Source organism: Sorex fumeus, unplaced genomic scaffold (genome assembly GCF_029834395.1).
Source record: "Sorex fumeus unplaced genomic scaffold, SorFum_2.1 ptg000015l, whole genome shotgun sequence".
Lineage (NCBI taxonomy): Eukaryota > Metazoa > Chordata > Mammalia > Eulipotyphla > Soricidae > Sorex > Sorex fumeus.
The window spans coordinates 503,152-521,402 of NW_026606072.1; the positions used below are offsets into that span (position 1 = coordinate 503,152).

Consider the following 18,251-nt stretch of genomic DNA (forward strand, 5'->3'; position numbering starts at 1 on the left):
GCACCATATCTCAGTGCAAGCCAGGCAGACCTGCGCATGTCCGGCTGTCCGTCTGACCGTCCCCTCGGCACCGCGGGACATGCAGGAGGCCTGCGTTCCCACGTCTACGCCGCCCGGTCTGGGTTGGGACAGCGACGCCCTTCCAGGAACGACGCTGGCAGACGGCAGAGGGCCCAGGGGGTGCCCCCTGGACCAGCCAGGCTCCTGCTCTCATCACCACCACCACCGCCGTCACCGCTGCCGCCGGGAGGCGGGAGGTGCCCGTCACACGTCCCCCAGGTCCACGAACTCGTCCTCCCGCCTGGCCAGGTCGTCCTCGTCGCCCAGGGCCTTCCAGCCGCTGGTGGGCAGCACGGGCTTGCAGGGGTGGCGCGGCTGCGGCAGCGCGAAGGGGAAGAGGGAGGAGAGGCGGGCCGAGTTCCGCAGCAGGCAGGGGCCGGGGGCGAGCGCCGGGGCGGGGCTGGGCGGCCGCGCGGCCACCTTCTCCTGCAGGCTCTGCAGCTCCTCGGCCACCTCCAGCAGTTTGCGCGTGGTGGCCGCGCGCCCGCCGCCCACCACCTGCGCCTCGGGGATCCAGCGCAGGTAGCGCTGCGCCCACACGCGCACCTCGGGGCCGCCCACGCGCGGCAGCAGCAGGCCCTGGTGGGGGTCGGCCGGGCGGCTGTGCCAGGCCTCGTAGAACTCGCGCCACGCGTCCGGCAGCTCGTCCGAGGCGTTGATGAGCTTGCTGATCCTCTTGCCCAGGAGGTTCTTGATGAGGTGATCCGTCTCCTCCCGGAAGAAGCCCCTCTTGGGAGAGGCCTTGGGCTGGGTGAGCGGCAGGGACAGCTGTCGCTGGTGCTAGGAGAGAAAAGACCACGAGGAAACCCGGGGTCGCCCCCGCAGCCCACCCACTGCGCGCCCTCCGGGTTTCATCACCCAAGGAGGAGGCACTGCTGATGTTGGGCCCCGAGGCACGTGTCCCCGGCACTGGGCTGAGAGTCTGGGTGAGTGCCAAATTGGGGGGCACAGGTCCCCTCTCCACCCACTCCCCCTAGGCTCCAGGGCACACAGAGGAAAAATAAGTTCACTTAAGAAGCAGTGAGGGGGCTGGAGCAAGAGCACAGCGGGTAGGGCGTTTGCCTTGCATGTAGTCAACCCGGGTTCGATTCCCAGCATCCCTTATGGTCCCCTGAGCACCGCCAGGGGTGATTCCTGAGTGCAGAGCCAGGAGTAACCCCTGTGCATCGCTGGGTATGACCAAAAAAAAAAAAAAAAAAGGCAGTGAGACACACCCTACCCATACTCCAAAAATTTTTTTAATTAAATTTATTTATTTATTTTGAATACCCATTTCCCACCACCAGGGATCCCAGTATCCCACCCCCCATTCCGTCCCCATCCCACCCTGCCTCTGTGGCAGGGGATTCCCTTTTGTTCTCTCTTTCCTATTCGGTGTTGTGGTTTGTAAATGAGTTAAGCCTGTTTTTCAGGGAGAAACGTTGGAGAATTTACTTTCCATTGACCACTTTATATATAAGAAGATGAGCGGCCGCGCGGTTTGGAGTAAGAGTCCCGGTTCCTGCATAAGCGCATACTCCAAAATTTTACTGCATCATACCGGATAGGGTTCAAAGTAGGAGGCAACTAATCCTAGAGGGAGATACGCATTTGTTTTTACAGCACACAAGGCTCAACCTTTAACAACACCGTTAGTGAAGGGCTTAATGGCCCCTGGGTGAAATACGACAATCTTCACACTCTTTCCTCTAAGGATACTTTTTTGTAGCATTTTTCAGCGGTTTTTCATAACAAATAATATAAAATGTATTATTTCGGTTCTGCTTTGGGGCAGGGATTTAGGTTCGGGATGGAAACATCCGAAATACGGTGGTGGGAAGGTATAATGGTGGTGGGATTGGTGTTTGAATATTAAATGTAATCAAACACCGTGAACTACTTTATAAAATTAAAAAAAAGGTAAAGGTAAAAGTTAAAGGCCCTCCCGTTGTTCGTCGATTTGCTCGAGCGGGCCCAGTAACGTCTCCATTGGAGACTTTGTTGTTACTGTGTCTGGCATATCGAATACTCTCGGTAGCTTGCCGGGCTCTCCGAGAGGGGCGGAGGAATCGAACTCGGGTCGGCCATGTTGGCCGCGTGTAAGGCGAACGCCCTACCCGCTGTGCTATCGCTCCAGCCCAAAATTAAAAAAGTAAAAAATAAAAAAGCAGCATCAGTGAGAGTGGGCCAGGGCGATAGTTCAGTGGGGAGGGCATTTGTCTTGCATGCGGCAGACCTAACATCTCATATGGTCCCCCGAGCACCACCAGGCATGTGTCCCTACCAAAAAAAAAAGGCAGTGTTGATGAGGGCTGGAGAGACCATACGTGGACACAGGGCACTTGCCTTGCACGTGGCTGGCCTAGATTTGATTCCTGGCACCCTGTATGGCACCCCCAATCCTGGGCTCCACCAGGGGTGATTCCTGAGCAGAGCCAGGAGTGAGCCCAGACACCTGGCTGTGGCCCCAGGAACAAACCAGACGGGAAGAGGAGCACTGGTGATCCAAGCGGGTCTGGAGATGACAACAGGCTCATTTTCTTCACCAAGGGCCACCGGTCCCAAACCCGGCAGTACCAGGACAGAACCTGTGGTGCGGGGGATTAAGCTCGGGGCTGTGTGTTCCCCTTCTGACGGGAGTGACTGTTTCCTCCTTTGATTAGTTTCTCCAACAGCTCTGAACAGCCCTGAGGAAACGGCCGTGGAAATGACTCTGTGTGAGCAGGAGGGCGGATTGCGTCCCTCCGAGAGTCCTAAAGATCCCTTCAGACAAAGAGGTGGGCGGGAAAGGGAAGGAACTTGGCTAAGTGGACCAGAGGGTCGTCTGAGCCAAGCTGCAGAGTATGGAATGAGAGGGGCCAGGCCACAGGACAACTGGGAGGGTGTTTGCCTGGAATGTGGCTGACCCAGGTTCGATCCCCGGCATCCCATATGGTCCCCAGTGCACTTCCAGAGTGATGGGTGCAGAGCCAGGAGTAAGCCCTGAGCATCACCGGGCATGGTCCCAAAACAAAACAAAAAGTGAGGATCTACTTTGCCCCACCAGTAATTTGAGCTGCACCCCAAAGGAGGCAAATTTGGGGGTAGAGTATGAAAGGCTGTGAAGATGAGGATTCCCCGAGTCCACGGAGGGTGACATGCCTCTGCTGGTCCTGGGGTACATTCAAACAAGACGAGGGACACTGACAGGGGCCTGCTCCTCGTGAGAGCACTCGCCTTGCTGGGAGAGCCAGGTTCCGTCCCCGGCATTGCACACATACTCACAGGAACAAATATTTGATTTCTGCTAGGGGTTCTTCCTTGTACAGAAGCAATTTTTTATTATAAAGCATTCTGTAGCACTGTATCACTGTCCTCCCGTTGTTCATCGATTTGCTCGAGCGGGCCCAGTAACCTCTCCATTGTGAGACTCGTTGCTACTCTGTTTGGCATATCAAATACGTCACGGGTAGCTTGCCAGGCTTTGCCATGCGGGCAAGATACTCTTGGTAGCTTGCCGGGCTCTCCAAGAGGGGTGGAGGAATCGAACCAGGGTCAGCCAGGTTGGCTGCGTGCAAGGCAAACGCCCTACCTACTGTGCTATCGCTCCAGCCCTAAATTTTTTTTTTTTTCTGGGTGGTGGGGGAATACGTTGGCCACACCTGACGGTGATCAGAGCTGACTCCTGGCTCTGTACTCAGGAATCACCCCTGTCAGGCTGGGGCGGAGGTGGGGGGATGATGTGTGGTGCCGGGAACTAAACCCAGGTGAACACGTGCAAGGCAGCTCCCGACCCGCTGTGCTACGGCTCCAGGTCACATTTTAAATTTTATCATTTTCTTTGTATTAAGGCTTTTTGTGTCACATCCAACGATGCTCAGGGGTTACTCCTGGCTCTGCACTCAGGAATTACTCCTGGTGGTGCTCGGGGGACCATATGAGATGCTGGGGATTGAACCTGGGTTGGCTGCTTGTAAGGCAAACACCCTACCCGCTGTACTATTGCTCCAGTCCCCACATTTAAAATTTTCTTGACATAGAATAACAACAAAATAGAACAAGAGAGCAGGGCCATCCAGTCCCAGCTCAGAGATGGCCAGGGCTCCTGCCCTTCCATCTGGGGGACAGGAGGGGCCAGCAGGACAGGGACCCAGGGTTCAGATGGGAGTGCCCACTGACTGCTCATGTCTCACTGCACTCCTGGCCTCAACTTAACCTTTTTTTTTTTTTTTTGCTCTTTGGGTCACACCCAGCGATGCTCAGGGGTTGTTCCTGGCTCTGCACTCAGGAATTACTCCGGGCAGTGCTCGGGGGACCATACGGGATGCTGGGGATCAAACCCTCGGCCGCGTGCACGGCAAACACCCTCCCTGCTGTGCTATCGCTCCGGCCCCAACTTAACCTTTTTTAAAGGTCACTATTACTGCTTCATTTTACAGAAGAGGAAACTGAGGCTCAGAGGTTCAATCTGCAGAGCCCAGGATCACATGGTGGTCTCCTGGGCTGGTCTCTGAGCACTGTTTATGGCTCAGCCCCAGCTGCCGGTCACTGTATAGCTTTCTACAGGAGTCTGTTCCACTCCACACAGCACCCTGACTTCTGTCCACTTTACACAGCACCCCAACCTCTGTCCATTCTGCATGGTGCCCCTAACCTCTGCCACATGGCGCCCCTGACTTGGCACCCAACCTATGTCTACTCGACACAGGTGTCTGTCCACCCCACACAGCACCCCTGACCTCTGTCCACCCCACACAGGCACTTACAGGCACTTGTGACCTATGTCCACCCCACCCGGGCACCCCAACCTCTGTCTGCTGGTTCCTCCAACCTGAGACCCCGCAGGCCCAGCCTCCCCACCGGGGCTGCAGAGAGAGGGAACCGTCTGACGGGGTGGGGGGCTGCCTTCACAGCGCGGGGGTAACAGGTAGTAAGGTGCCACTAAGGCCCTGCTCCCAAAAGCGCCTCTCTGGCAGTGCTCAAGATCTCCACAGGCGCTCCATGCACTTGTGGTCTGCAGCCAGCAGGGGGCGCAGCCCACACTGGTGGGAACAGTGGCTGGTGGTGTCGGGAACCCCGGGCCTGGGAGACGTGGGGGGCTCTGGAGTGGGGGTGGGGCTGGGAGTGCACCTCCCCCTGGGCCAGGCTGAGTGAAGCTGGAGTGAAGCTGCGGGAGCCCCGGCTCCTGAGGCTCCTGGGGCAGGGCCGCCGCGGCAGACTGGTGCCCCCTTCTCTCCCTTCCCCCCCTTCCCCGGGGGTGCATGGCCATCTTACCTTGCAGCGCGACCCCCTCCGCGGGCCCTTGTCTGGCTTCGGCTTCTCGGTGTACAGAGGGTTTTTGAGTAACAGCTGGGCTTTGGGCTCAAACTGCACGGACCAGTCCCACACGGAGAGCTGGGCTGGGGGCCTGCCCGGGGCCTCTGGGCTTTCCCTGCCCTGCCAGGAAAGAAACACAGGCCAGTTGGCACTGGAACTCTGTAGGGGCCAGGGGAGAGCCTGCCGGGGAAGGGGGCAATTAGGTGACAGCCTGCATGGGGGCGCAGATGAGAGACAGCACAGGGGGTAGCTGAGGATCTGCGTGGGGCACAGTCAGGATGGGGGGACAGCCAGTCACAGCCCTGGACCCTCCCCACAGCTGCACGATGCTCTGATTCCTGATTGGAGGCAAGGAAACAGGCTGAGAAGCCGTGGGGCGGGAGGGCGTTGGGGAGGCCGCGGGGGTTCCCCACTGAGCTGGGGGGTTTGGGTCAACCACTCCAGGAAGGGCAGCCCCTGTCACAGCATCAGGGCCAGACAGCGAGCCCGGGGTTCCGGGGAGGGGCGCTCACCAGGTTCGCGTCTTTCTGATGCGGCGAATTGAAGAAGAAGGTGCTGAAGATGGGGAGGTAGAGGCTGTCGGAGAGCACCGTCAGGTACGTCTCCGTGAACTCGAAGGCGGGCGGGTGCTGGCTCACCAGCTGCCACACGCAGTCCAGGAAGAGCAGGAACACAGGCACCTGAGGCAGGCGGACACAGTTCAGCAGGAGGGCCCCAAGGGCCAGGCCAGAGGCCCAGGGTGCACGGGGCAGGCCACTGCCTGGGCTGGGCTGGGGGTGGGGGGCAAGGGGGCATCTTCTGCGCCTGCAGCTGATGGGCCTGGGAGGGAGATCGAGTCCCGGCTTCTCACCACAGCATGCAATCCCTAAACCCCTTGAATTCTTTTCCGTGCTGTGGGTGACTCCCTCTCCCCTGGCCTCAGGGGGGCCTGGGGGAAAGGACTGGAAAGGAAGCACAGCAGCAGAGACACGGGCGCAGCTCTGCACACAAGCCTTCCTCCCCAGCACACCAGGGCCGGGCCTCTCTGCCCGCAGCCGCACGCCCCAGAGGGGAGCCAGACACCAGTGCCGGGCAGGGGTGCCCTCGAAGAAGCCCACAGGGCTCCGGCTCCATACACCCGCCTGTCCGTGAGGAGATGCGACTGCGGCAGTCCATGGCAAGCGTCAGGCTTAATCAACAAGTGGTGCAAAGCAGGGGTCCTGTTGCTACAGTGAGTAGCATGGACCCCAAGTGGGGGGATCTCTCCACGGGGCGGGGGTTAGCAGAATCAGATCTCCCAGAAGGGGTTCCTGATATCCCCTTCCTAAGTCACCAATGAAGTCTGACTCCTCTTGTTGGGTTTCATGTCCGTGTAGAAGGGATTCATGTACTGGGGCCAGAGTGATAGCACAGCGAGTGGGGCACCTGCCTTGCCAGCGGCTGATCCGGGGTTCGATCCCTGGCATCCCACGTGTTCCCCCAAACCCCATCCAGAGTGAGGAATAAGCCCTGGGCATTGGCAGATATGGACCCCAAGGAACTAACAACAACTCGAATCTTGGGGCCGGAGCGATAGTACAGAGGGGAGGGTGTTTGCCTTGCACACGGCTGACCCGGGTTCGATTTCCAGCATCTCATATGGTCCCCTGAGCACGACCAGGAGTAATTCCTGAGTGCAGAGCCAGGAGTAAGCCCTGAGCATCGCTGGGTGTGACCCCCTCCTCCCCCTCCACCCTCCACAACCTTGTATCTCAGACAGTCTTTCCCAAACTGAAAGATGGAGGTGTCCACTCAGCTCAATAGGCTGGGGAGGACCACAGCGGCCTGCATCCCCGAGAGCGGCCACGTCACTGCAGGCCAGAGCCAGGCACCCTCTTCTGGGGTGCCTACACACAGGCTGGTTGGCATGTGGCAGCTTGGGGGTGTCGGTACTAGGCAGAGCGCCCCTACCGGGACTCACTCCTCCCACAAGCACCAGCTGCGTGCACAGCTGCACAAGGGGGCTGAGGCCCAGACAAGCCTGCTACGGGCTGCTGGGGGCTTCCTGGCACCAACCAGGATGCAAACTCTCCTATATGTGTGTGAAGGTGCAAGCCTGGAGCAAGCACCAGGGCCAGCAGGTGGAGGAGGCCATGGGCCCTGCTCCTCACCACAGACACTAGCACCCCAGAACAGCCGGGGCCACATGGCCCGAGGCTTCCTCTCAACAGGCCGATGCACTAGGAAGGGGCACTCATGGGAGGATGCATCTGTGAGACCTGAGTTCTTACTGACGTTTCCTTTCATTTGCGGCATCTGGAATCAAAGCCAGGACCTCAGACATGTGAAACATCTGGTCTACCACTGAGTTGCCTACACCCCAGCCCCCCCCGCCATATGTTTGCAAAAAAAAAAAATTATGCAATGTGTGTATAGAGTATATATAGTCTCTGTATATAAACAGTACATATAGTGTGTGCACATATACTGTTTTTATAGTGTGTATAATGTGTGTGTATATATACGTATAGATACTGTATAGTATATACCTAGTATATATATATAGCGTACATAGTGTACATGGTGTGTGCACATACACTGTGTGTATATAGTGTGTATAATGCATATATACTGTATAGTATATATCTAGTACATAGTGTACACAGTGTATATAGTGTGTGCACATACACTGTATACAGTGTATAATATTATACTGTATTGTATATATCTAGTACATACACAGTGTACATAGTGTGTATGGTGTGTGCACCTACACTGTGTATATAGTATGTATACTGTATATATGCTGTATAGTATATATCTAGTACATACAGTGTACATAGTGTGTGCACATACATTGTGTGTAGTATGTATAATGCATATATACTATATAGTATATATCTAGTACATAGTGTACATAGTGCATATAATATGTGTACATACATTGTGTGTATATAGTGTGTGTAATGTATATGTATGTATAGATACTGCATAGTATATATCTAGTGCATATATAGTGTACATAGTGTATATAGTGTGTATATATATATACAGTGTATATATGTGTGCACATGTATAGTTTGGATATACATAGTTTGCAAGTACAATGCATACGTGTATATGTCTATATACATTCACATGCACAATACACACACACACACATACACACACACACACACACATATATAGTATGGGGCTGTAGCCAGCAGTGCTCAGGCTTACTCCTGGTTCTGCACTCAGGACTTACTGCTCCTGGTGGGGCTCAGGGGAGTGACCATACGGGGTGCCGGGGACTGAATCCGGGTCAGCCACGTGTCAGAAGGTGCCCTGCCCATTGTACTGTCTCTGGCCCTATAGCTAGAACTGAAGTCGTCTCTCTCCCAAGTGAGTCTGTGCTGGTTCTGTTTGGGGGCCAGTCTTGCCAGTGCCACGTGGTACCAGGCATGCATGAGCCTGTCACTCTCCCCCCCACACCCCCCCTCCCCTGACCAGCAGACACTCCAGCCCTCAGTCCCTTCCCAAGTCAGGTTCGCTTCGGTTTCACAGACCCACGTGACTGCCGCCTGGAGGCCCAGTTCCCAGCCCAGCAGGTGTGGACCGGTGGACACGGGGACACAGGCCCTGGCGCCCCTCTTCAATGTGCCCAGAGGGCGGCAGTGACGTGGGCGGGGATGGAGGGGGGCGGCTTACCTCCACCTTGTCACTCTGGCGCAGGTGGTTGCAGCGGTCCAGGAAACAGTGCCCGCCCATGACCCACTCCTTCTGGATGAGGCTCTGGAAGCCCCCCATGGTCCTGCAGTGGGGGTCCATCATCACTTGCACCAGCGAGGACAGGAGGCAGCAGAGGTCGGAAGCATTCTCCTCTAGGGGGCGCCACAGAGCCGGGCGTGGGGAATGGGTGGAGGGGAGAGGGTGTGAGTGTCACTGCAGCATCATTGGGGTGACCCGGGAGGTCTACCTGAGCACGGCTGGGGTGTGCCGGGTACCCCCTGGCGCCACAGGGTCCAAGCAGTGCCACATCCCAGGCTTGATCCCCAGCTTGATCCCCATATGGTCCCCTGAGCACTGTCGGGCGTGGCCCCAAACTAAGTCAGTCAGACAGAGGCGACAGGGGTTCCGGGAGGCGCGCGCACTCTCGGCGTCAGGCCACGCCACTGAGCTGCTGTTTCCCGGCTGGCTGCCCACCGCCGGGCGCCTGAAACCTCCTGGCCAAGCTCTGCTCCTTGCTGCCACAGTTTCTCCTCCCACCCTTCCTCTGCGGGACGGGAAGTGCTTTTAAAAAAAAGGCACTTTTTATTGTCGTTTTTAATAATGTGCGGCGGGGCACCCAGAGCTAGAGCAGAGCAGCTCTGCACAGGGCAGACCTGGGTTCAATTCCCAGCACCTCATGTGGTTGTCCAACATTACCAGGAGTGATTCTTGAGCACAGAAAGCAAGGAGTACTCTGAGCACCACAAGGTGAGGCCCCACAACCAAAAAAACAAACTATTTTTAAAAATTACTTTATTATTATTATTATTATTTTGGTCACACCAGTGATGCTCAGGGGTTACTCCTGGCTCTGCATTCAGGGGTTACTCCTGGCTGGCAGTATTTGGGGGACCGTATGGGATGCCGGGGATTGAATCTGGGTCAGCCACGTGCAAGGCAAGCACCCTCCCCACTGTACTATTGCTCCAGCTCCTCATTTTTTTTCTTTTTGGGTCACAGCCAGCAATACTCAGGGGTTACTCCTGACTCTATACTCAGGAATTAGTTCTGGCAGTGCTAGGGGTTGATATGGGATGCTGGGGATCAAACCCGGGTCAGCCACGTGCAAGGCAAACGCCCTTCCCGCTGTACTACTGCTCCAAACCCCCATTTTTTTTCAAGTATGAGACCTGTTGAGGCCACTGCACCCTCAAGCACAGGCACGGTGTGCTGGTCCCCGGGGCTGTGCTTTCAGAACCCCAATCTCTTTTCGTTGGCTCTGGTTTTGAGACCACACCCAGGACTGCTGGTGTGGTACTCTCAGTTCAGTACTCGAGGATCATTCCAAGGGTTCATGGAGGACCACGCAGGGCGCAAAAAAGACCACGTACAAGGCAAGCGCCTTACCCCCGTGCAATACAATAAAAGCATACTTTAGATCCCACCAAGTTTAGTAAACATAAACCAACTCTCAAATGCAGGCTGGTGCCGAGGCCCCACAGCAGAGCACCTGCCGTGCATGTGCCAGAGTCTTGGGTCTGATCCCCAGCATGGCACACACTTGATGTCAAGAAATGCGGGCTTGCACTGGAGTGCAGTAGCACAGCAGGTAGGGCCTTTGCCTTGCACACAGCTGGCCCGGGTTCAATCCCCGGCAACCTACAAGGTCCCCTGAGCACCTCCAGGACTAATTCCTGAGTGTAGAGCCAGGAGTAACCCCTGAGTAAAGAAAGAAAGAAAGAGAGAGAGAAAGAGAGAAAGAGAGAAAGGGAGAGAGAAAGAGAGAAAGAAAGAAAAAAGAAAGAAAGAAAGAAAGAAAGAAAGAAAGAAAGAAAGAAAGAAAGAAAGGTGAGCTTGGGCCGGAGTGACAGGAGCAGGGAGGGCATTTGCCTTGCATGCGGCTGACCCAAGTTCGATCCCCGGCCATCCCAGATGGTCCCTGAGCACCACCAGGAGTAATTCCGCTGTACTACTGCCCCAGCGCTAAGAACTGTCCCGGTGCCAGGTGTGACCCAAAAGCCAAAAAAAAAAAAAACCAAAAACCAAAAACCAAGAATGGGCTTGGCAGAGACACACATTTTCTGGCTGGGCTGCCAGTTGGGTCCCCAAGCTCAAGCGGGTGGAAGGATTTGCTTTAAAGTATGAACACTAAAATCTGATATAAACAATGCCAGGTAGGGGTAGGGGAGAACCAGGAGAAATCCTGGATTGCTGCTCTAGCTCGCCCGATTTACCGGACAGTCCCAAGTACCAAGGAGCTGTGGGCTCGCCCCCTGCCCCCTCGAAGTCCCGCAGGTGACCCGGAAGCACAGCTCCGGGGGCTCTTCTCACCCCCACCCCAAATTAAACATCAAATGTATTACCTACAAGAAGAACGTTCATGTTCTGGGCTTCGAGACACGCTACAATCTCGATGGCTTTTTTCAGGCAACGTCTGAATCAGAAAGAGACAGAAAAGAATATTAGTTTGTTCTTCTGTATTTTGTTTTTCACTTTGGGTTACATCCGGCGATGCTCAGGGGTTACTCCTGGCTCTGCACTCAGGAATTACTCCTTGCAGTGCTTGGGGAAACATACGGGATGCTGGGGATTGAACCTGGGTCAGCCGCGTGCAAGGCAGACGCCCTACCTGTGAACATATTGCTCAGGCCCCAAGAACATTAGTTTTTGAACCTGCTGTCATAGACTGAGGGGCTCTGATTGCTGCTTTTATTTTTTTTTAAATGTAGGAGTACTGCTATTTATTCAGCCATTGCTTAAGCTGGCTGAATTGGGCATGAACTCCACGATTGCTGCTTTCTACCTCAATTTTTTTTTCCCACGATAAAACCTTCCAGGAAAGAAACAAATGACCATTTATATCTGAAACTGGAAGACATTCATTCACATATTAGAAATGCAAAATTATTCAGTAGGTTGAAGTTAAAAAAAAAAAAAACTCTCCTGTGAGGCCAGAAACAGGACAGACTTGTACATCTGACCCCGCCTGGATCCCTGGCAACCCAACGGGTCCCCTGAGTCATGCCAGGAGTGATCCCTGAGCACAGAGCCAGGAGTAACGTCCTGAAGTACCAAACGGGTGTGGCCTGCCACCTTCCCCACACCCCATGCAAATGCTCCTTGGTAACTGCTAAGCTAGGGACCGAAACCCTGGCTCTCAGCCAAGAAGGGCAGGTGAGCTACACCCACTGCCATCTGCTCTAGACACTGGCCTTGAGAGCTCAGAACCGAGTGGGCTGCTGTCCCGGCTGGCCCCGGAGAGGCCGGTGCTGCAGGCTGGACTGTGGAAGCCCAGATCACGGGGCAAAAATGTCCAGCAGTCCCTTTATCTCTCTCCAGACTCAACTTCCTGGGAGATGGTGGCTACCCCCTACAGCTTGGGCTTCTCTAGTGACAACAAGGGGGCTGCTGGGACCATCTCCCCCATGCCCATTTTTCATCTGGTGGGCGGGGGGGGGGGGTCACAGCAGCTGTGCGAGGAAGTGTGGGATGCCAATGAGAGGAGGCACTGCAGGGTTGGGGGTTTGTCCCCCGGCACCTCTGGGCATCTTCTCCCCTTGAGAAGGGTACAGGGAAGGGCCCTTCAGTCCGCCTGGTACGGACAGGAAATGCACAGCTCAAGGTGGGTGGCAAAGGCCCTTCTTCAGGGATGCAAGGGCCGAGCACGGCCACTAGGCAGGGAGAGACAGGTGGGCCGGGTCCACGGGGCGCAGTCTCTGGCATTGCTGGATGAAGCCCTTCCTCAGCACCCCCCCCCAATAAGCAAACGAGAGTGGGAAAGAGACGGTGCCAGAGCACGGGCCGTGTGTGCCCGACGCCCAGTTCAGGTCCGGGCTGCTGGGTGTGGCCCAGCCCCAGCGCCTCTGTTCCCCAGACCTCACTTGGTGGCAGCCTCGTTTTGTCGTTATTTTAGGGCCACGAGAACAAGCTAGAGGAACATTTCTCAGTCTTTTCCTGTAACTTTTTTGTTGTTGTCTGTACTCTGGGCCATAGCAGGCTGTGCTCAGGGCTGACTCCTGGTTCAGTGCTCAGTGCTGGTGGGCCCTCTGGGGAACCCTGCGGGGTGCCAGGGATGGGAACTAGGGCAGCCGTGTGCTAGGCAGATGCCCTCCCCGCTGTGCTCTCTTAGGCCCTCTCCATCTTTTTTTTTTTTTTTTTGGTCACCACAGGCCCCTTCTAACCAAGTTTCCTTCCTCTGGACCCCCAAGGCTTATGCTGTGTCCCCACAACTATATGATCTTCCCCTGCGGCCCCGGGGGGCAGCTCTCGGGGCAGGTTGCTTGCCAGTGAAGTCTGATCCGACAAGCACAGAAATAAGAAACCACGAGTGTAAAATCCCCGGCACGTGATTTTCAAAGCCTAAAACGGAAAAAACACCCCCAAGTCAGAGTCGGGTGATTCGTTGCCCGGGGTTGCAGCTCAAAAAGTAGAGGCCCTGGGCTCATAAACGACTCTGGCACTTGTGGGCTGGGCTCGCTGGAGAGAACTGGAGGGCTGCCCCATCCCTGAGCGAGACTACGGTCCGAAAGGAATACCTGACGATGTCGAGCCAGCTGCTGCTCTCCAAGAGAGAAAACCACTTTATATCCGTGTCCCAAAATTCACTGCTGTTGTCTGGAAAGAGAGCAAATGGAGAAAGGTGAGGACACGGGTGGTGCTCGCTGCTCCCCGGGAGCCCCTGTGAAAGCAGCTAAGTCCGAGCCCACATCTGGCTCACCCACGGGGGGGGGGGGGGGGGGGGGGGGGGGGCGGGGTTTGCACAGGAAGCCCCAGACGGGTTCTCAGGCTGCAAGGCTGACAAGAGTAGGCACAGCCGGCATCCATTCCCCCGACATCCAAGCTGGCTGCAGGCTGGGAGGGGAGTCAGGGAAGGCAGCCTGCCCCCTTGGGGGGCCTGAGGACCCGGAGCCTTCCCAAGCCCTGGGGGCACAGAGAGCATATGTAATGCCTGGCTGTGTCCAGCTGCCGAGGGCCCGCACTCCTGTCCGGTGCCCCCCAACTCCTGACTGTGACAGAGAGGGGACTGCCCTGGGCAGACGGACAGCCGGGAACCTGAGCCTATGGCATGGCTCAGAGCAGTGTCCAAAGGCCTGCACTATTCCCCTGGGCCCTGGTGAGATGGCCCAGGGGTCACCCCGGACAACTGTTGGGAAAAGGAGGGAGAGGATGGTGTGTGTGTGTGTGTGTGTGTGTGTGTGTATGTGTGTGTGTGTGCGTGTGTGTATGTGTATATGTGCAAATGTATGTGTATGTGTGTGTGTGCACGTGTGTATGTGTGTAGTGGGGAAAAGGAGGGAGAGATGGGGGTGTGTATGTATGTATACGTGTGTACGTGTGCATGTGTGTGTTTGTATATGTGTGAGTGCATGTGTGTATGTCTGTGTGCATGTGTGTGGCAAGGAAAAGGAGGGAGAGGATGAGGTGTATGTTGTTGTTTGTATGTGCGTGCGTGTGTGTTGTGTGTTGTTTGTACGTGCGTGCGTGTGTGTGTGTGTGTGTATATGCGTGCATGCGTGTGGGGGGGCAGGGTCCATGGCAGTGAGAGAAAGGCCTGGTGGATGCTGAGAGGGAGGGCCGCAATAGCTGCTGGGCCCAGGCCAGCCCCCACTGCAGCTCGCTGACCCCGAGGCCCTGGGCATGTCGGGCCCCACAGGACGGGGAGTAACGACCCTGGAGGCGGTGGGCACCTGCTCCCCCCCACGCGGGCGGCACACCCCACCCGCTGGCAGAATGGCTGGGCTGCTCGTCTCACCGATCAGGAAGAGCTGCTTGAACTTGGAGTACGCCACCTGGATCTCCTGCAGGGACAGGAAGCTGCTCGAGAGATCTTCCGTTCTCACGACTTCGTAGGGTGGCCTGTGGATGGTCCTGTAGATCCTGGGCATTTAAGAGAGCGGAACGGGAGCCCCTCAGAGCAAGCTGGGAGCAGAGGGAGCCTGCTCTCCTGCGTCCCCACTACACAGCAGGCTGGCGAGTAGCCCCTTGCCCCCAGCGCCCCTACCCGGCGCCAAGGGGTGGAAGTGAGGTGGGGTGCCAGGACTTCCTGCCCGAGATTATGGGGGTTCACGACTGAGGGGTCTTGACCGGAAGCCACCCTCACCCCAGAGCTGTCTCCTTCACCCACTCTGGGTTCTGTTCTCGCTTAACTTCCTGTTCCAGACGACTTCTGAGAGGCGTGAGGGCAGAGTGGCACAGTGACACATACCCTCACCGCATCACCCACACGTGGCCGTTCCCCATGTCACGCCACCACCAACCCCCGCCCCCGCCCCCGATACTTCAGGGTGCAGCTCTGTGGCCCACATTAGCAGCCACTCTCAACGGCTCCCTGGCCTCAGAGTGCACACAAAGCAGGCGCTGGGGGTTCTGCTCTTCCCCCAGCCCCTCTTTCCGTGACGCCCGGGGCATGGGACTGTGGCATGCTCCTGGGGACACTCCCCCAGCTGTACTCATGGCTGGGCACAGGCTTTCCAGGGGCACACAGACACGAGGCCCCGGGGAACAGGAGAACGGAGCTGAACACGGACAGGATCTCGGATGGCACTGACCCGTCCAAGAAGCTCTTCTGGATCTGCAGCAGGCCATCGTCCTGTTCTTTGGGCAACGCTGACATCTTCAAGAGGGCACATCCATTGTGGCAGGACCAGCACCAGATCTGCAGGGGAAAGGAGCGTGCCCGCCAGTCATGCCGCAGCTGGCCAGCAGGGGGCGGAGCAGCCCGGCAGTTCAGGGACTCACGGGAACCAACCCCTCTAGCACAGTTGGACTTAGACAGGCAGAGTCAAGCGGTTGCCATGAAAAAGGCAGATTCGGTCTTTGAAAACCAGAGTGGAACACCACCTAAACACCAACCAAGACACACTAAACACTAAGCAACACACCCTAAATATGAACATAACCTAAACACTAACACAATGTAAACACCAACCAACATACCCTAAACACCAACACAACCTAAACACCAACAGAACCTAAATACTAACACAACCTAAACACCAACCAACACACCCTAATCACTAATCAATATACCCTGAACACTAACACAACCTAAACACTGTCACTGTCTTCCCATTATTCATCAATTTGCTCAAGCGGGCCCAGTAACATCTCCATTGTGAGACTTGTTACTGTGTTTGGCATATCGAATATGCCATGGGTAGCTTGCCCGGCATTGCCCTATGGGTGGGATAGTCTCAGTAGCTTGCTGGACGCTCCAAGAGGGGCAGAGGAATCGAACCCGGGTCAGTCGGGTCGGCTGCGTGCAAGGCGAACGCCCTACCCACTGTGCTATCGCTCCAGCCCAACCTAAATACTAATACACTCTAAACACCAACCAAAGGATGTCATGTTCAAACTGGTGTGAGTTTCTGTGTGCAAAAGTCAACCCCGTGAGCAACACCCGGGGGTGCTTCTCTTTCCTCTCTGGCCCCCAGGCCCCCAGCGGGTGCTGAGCGAGCAGAAGGAGCAAAGGCAGGTGGGGCTGGGGGCTGACCCAGCCACCAGCCGCATCCCAGCCCGGGTCCCTCAGTTTCGAAGAAGGCACCAGGGATCCAGGCGCAGAGGGTCTCGGAAGTGCCACTCTAAACCAAAGGTGGTGCCGTGGCGGGGGGAGGGGGGCCAGGCACGATCAGGTCTCTTACTCGTTCCCCCAGCTTCAGACTTGGAGGACTATTCGGAAAACCCACCTAAGATCCATGTTTCCGGGCTTCTCTGGAGAAGTCTGGGGGCCGCTGGCAGAACCCAGCTGACACAGAGGGACCCTCTAGCCCACACGAGTCCTGGGGGAGTCCCGATATCCCCACTGGGGCTCTCTCTCAGGTGGTCCCCTTCCCAGCAAAGCTCACCTGGCCCCAGGTGTCTCCCAGCACCCACGGGTAGCAGCTAACTGCCAGAGTCCTGCCATCTCTCACCCGGGACATGCTAAGGCATCATCCACCCCAGCCTCTTCCCTGCGGGCCACGCCCCACACAAATGGGAGAGAGACCAACGCAGCCCCTAAGCCTTGCTCAGCTCAGTTTCACAATGACGAAGAGGGAGGGGGGGGCGGGGGGTTGGGTGCCAGGCCTGCACATGGCCACGGTCTGGCTTGATCCCTGATAACACACATGATACCTGTGCACTGCCAGGTGTGACTCCCAAGCCCAGAACGAGCCACACGTGGGCTCAGGCCGGCGCTTCCCAAGCTCTTTAAGGGAGGCTGGGCTGGGGGCTGCGGGGGGCCCGGTCCAGAAAAGGCAACTCTGTTTAGGGGTGCCCCCCCGCCCCCTGGCAGGCCTGAGTCCAAGGCGCTCCTCTAGGGGACCTGTCCCGTGCAGAGCACAGAGCCACCTGGGCCCCCGAAGCTTACTTACTGGTAAGCCGTGGCCCTGAAAGCGCGGCATCTCGTCTTCGGAGAGGGCGGTGGGGACCACAAAGTGGGCCGGCAACCTGGAAAAGAGGGGTGCCATCAGCTCCCGTGCTCTACAGGCCCGCTGGGCCAGGCACATGGGCCACCTCCACCCACGTGCCGCTGGGCACCTTGCTTCCGCCCCTGGCTCTGGCCCCGCCCTGTGCCACCCTCCCTGTGCTGGCCTCCTCTCTGCGAGGACGGGGGTGGGGGGTGGGGGGCGGAGGACTTCCTCCTCTGGGCCGAGAGGTCAGTAGCACGCGTGAGGTCTCAAGCTCAGCGATGCCAGGGGCCGGAGCAGGGGAGGATATTTGCCTCGCCTTCTGCTGCCAGCCTGGATTCTGATCCCCAACACCCCGTATGGCCCCCTGATGCCACTAGGAGGGATTCCCCAGCACAGGGCTAGGAGTAAGCCCCGAGCACCGCTCGGTGTGGCCCCAAGACCAAAAAGAGTATCAAGTGGAGCCATCCCAAAGGAGTGAGTGCCCATTCCCACTGCCTGGCCCCTGCAGAGGGCCCCGCAGTGTGGCTTTCAGGGGCTCAGAAGAAGACCCGGGATGGGGGCCGGAGCAATAGTCCAGCAGGCAGGGAGTTTGTCTTGCGTGTGGCTCACCCGGGTTCGATCCCCGGCATCCCATATAGTCCCTCGAGAACCAACAGGAGTGGTTCCCGAGTGCTGAGACAGAAGTCACCCTTGAGCATCGCTGGATGTGACTCAAAAAGAAAAAGAAAAAAAAACAAACAAAAAAAATTCGGGATTAAACCTAGGCTGGGAAGGGGGGGGCACAAAGCCCCCCCCCACTACTTCCTGGATGTATCCCTGAGGCCCCACTGGGTATGGCCCAGGTGGCACTGGGCACAGCTGGGCCTGAGGGAAACTGTG

The 18,251-nt window shown here is 56.8% G+C and overlaps 1 protein-coding gene across 1 annotated transcript in view; it reads right to left on the minus strand.

Annotated features, from left to right (window-relative positions):
• Positions 1 to 257: 257 nt before the first annotated feature.
• Positions 258 to 18,251, minus strand: part of MTMR12 (myotubularin related protein 12) — a 69,575-nt gene continuing 51,581 nt past the window's right edge. Inside the window, exons 8-16 of the mRNA XM_056112086.1 lie at positions 17,334 to 17,409; positions 15,531 to 15,637; positions 14,735 to 14,859; positions 13,518 to 13,596; positions 11,346 to 11,416; positions 8,983 to 9,155; positions 5,847 to 6,014; positions 5,293 to 5,454; positions 258 to 840 (exon numbers count right to left, since the gene is read on the minus strand). Of these exons, the coding sequence (XP_055968061.1) occupies positions 265 to 840; positions 5,293 to 5,454; positions 5,847 to 6,014; positions 8,983 to 9,155; positions 11,346 to 11,416; positions 13,518 to 13,596; positions 14,735 to 14,859; positions 15,531 to 15,637; positions 17,334 to 17,409 (1,537 nt within the window). The 3' untranslated portion in view covers positions 258 to 264. The remainder of the gene's footprint in view (positions 841 to 5,292; positions 5,455 to 5,846; positions 6,015 to 8,982; positions 9,156 to 11,345; positions 11,417 to 13,517; positions 13,597 to 14,734; positions 14,860 to 15,530; positions 15,638 to 17,333; positions 17,410 to 18,251) is intronic.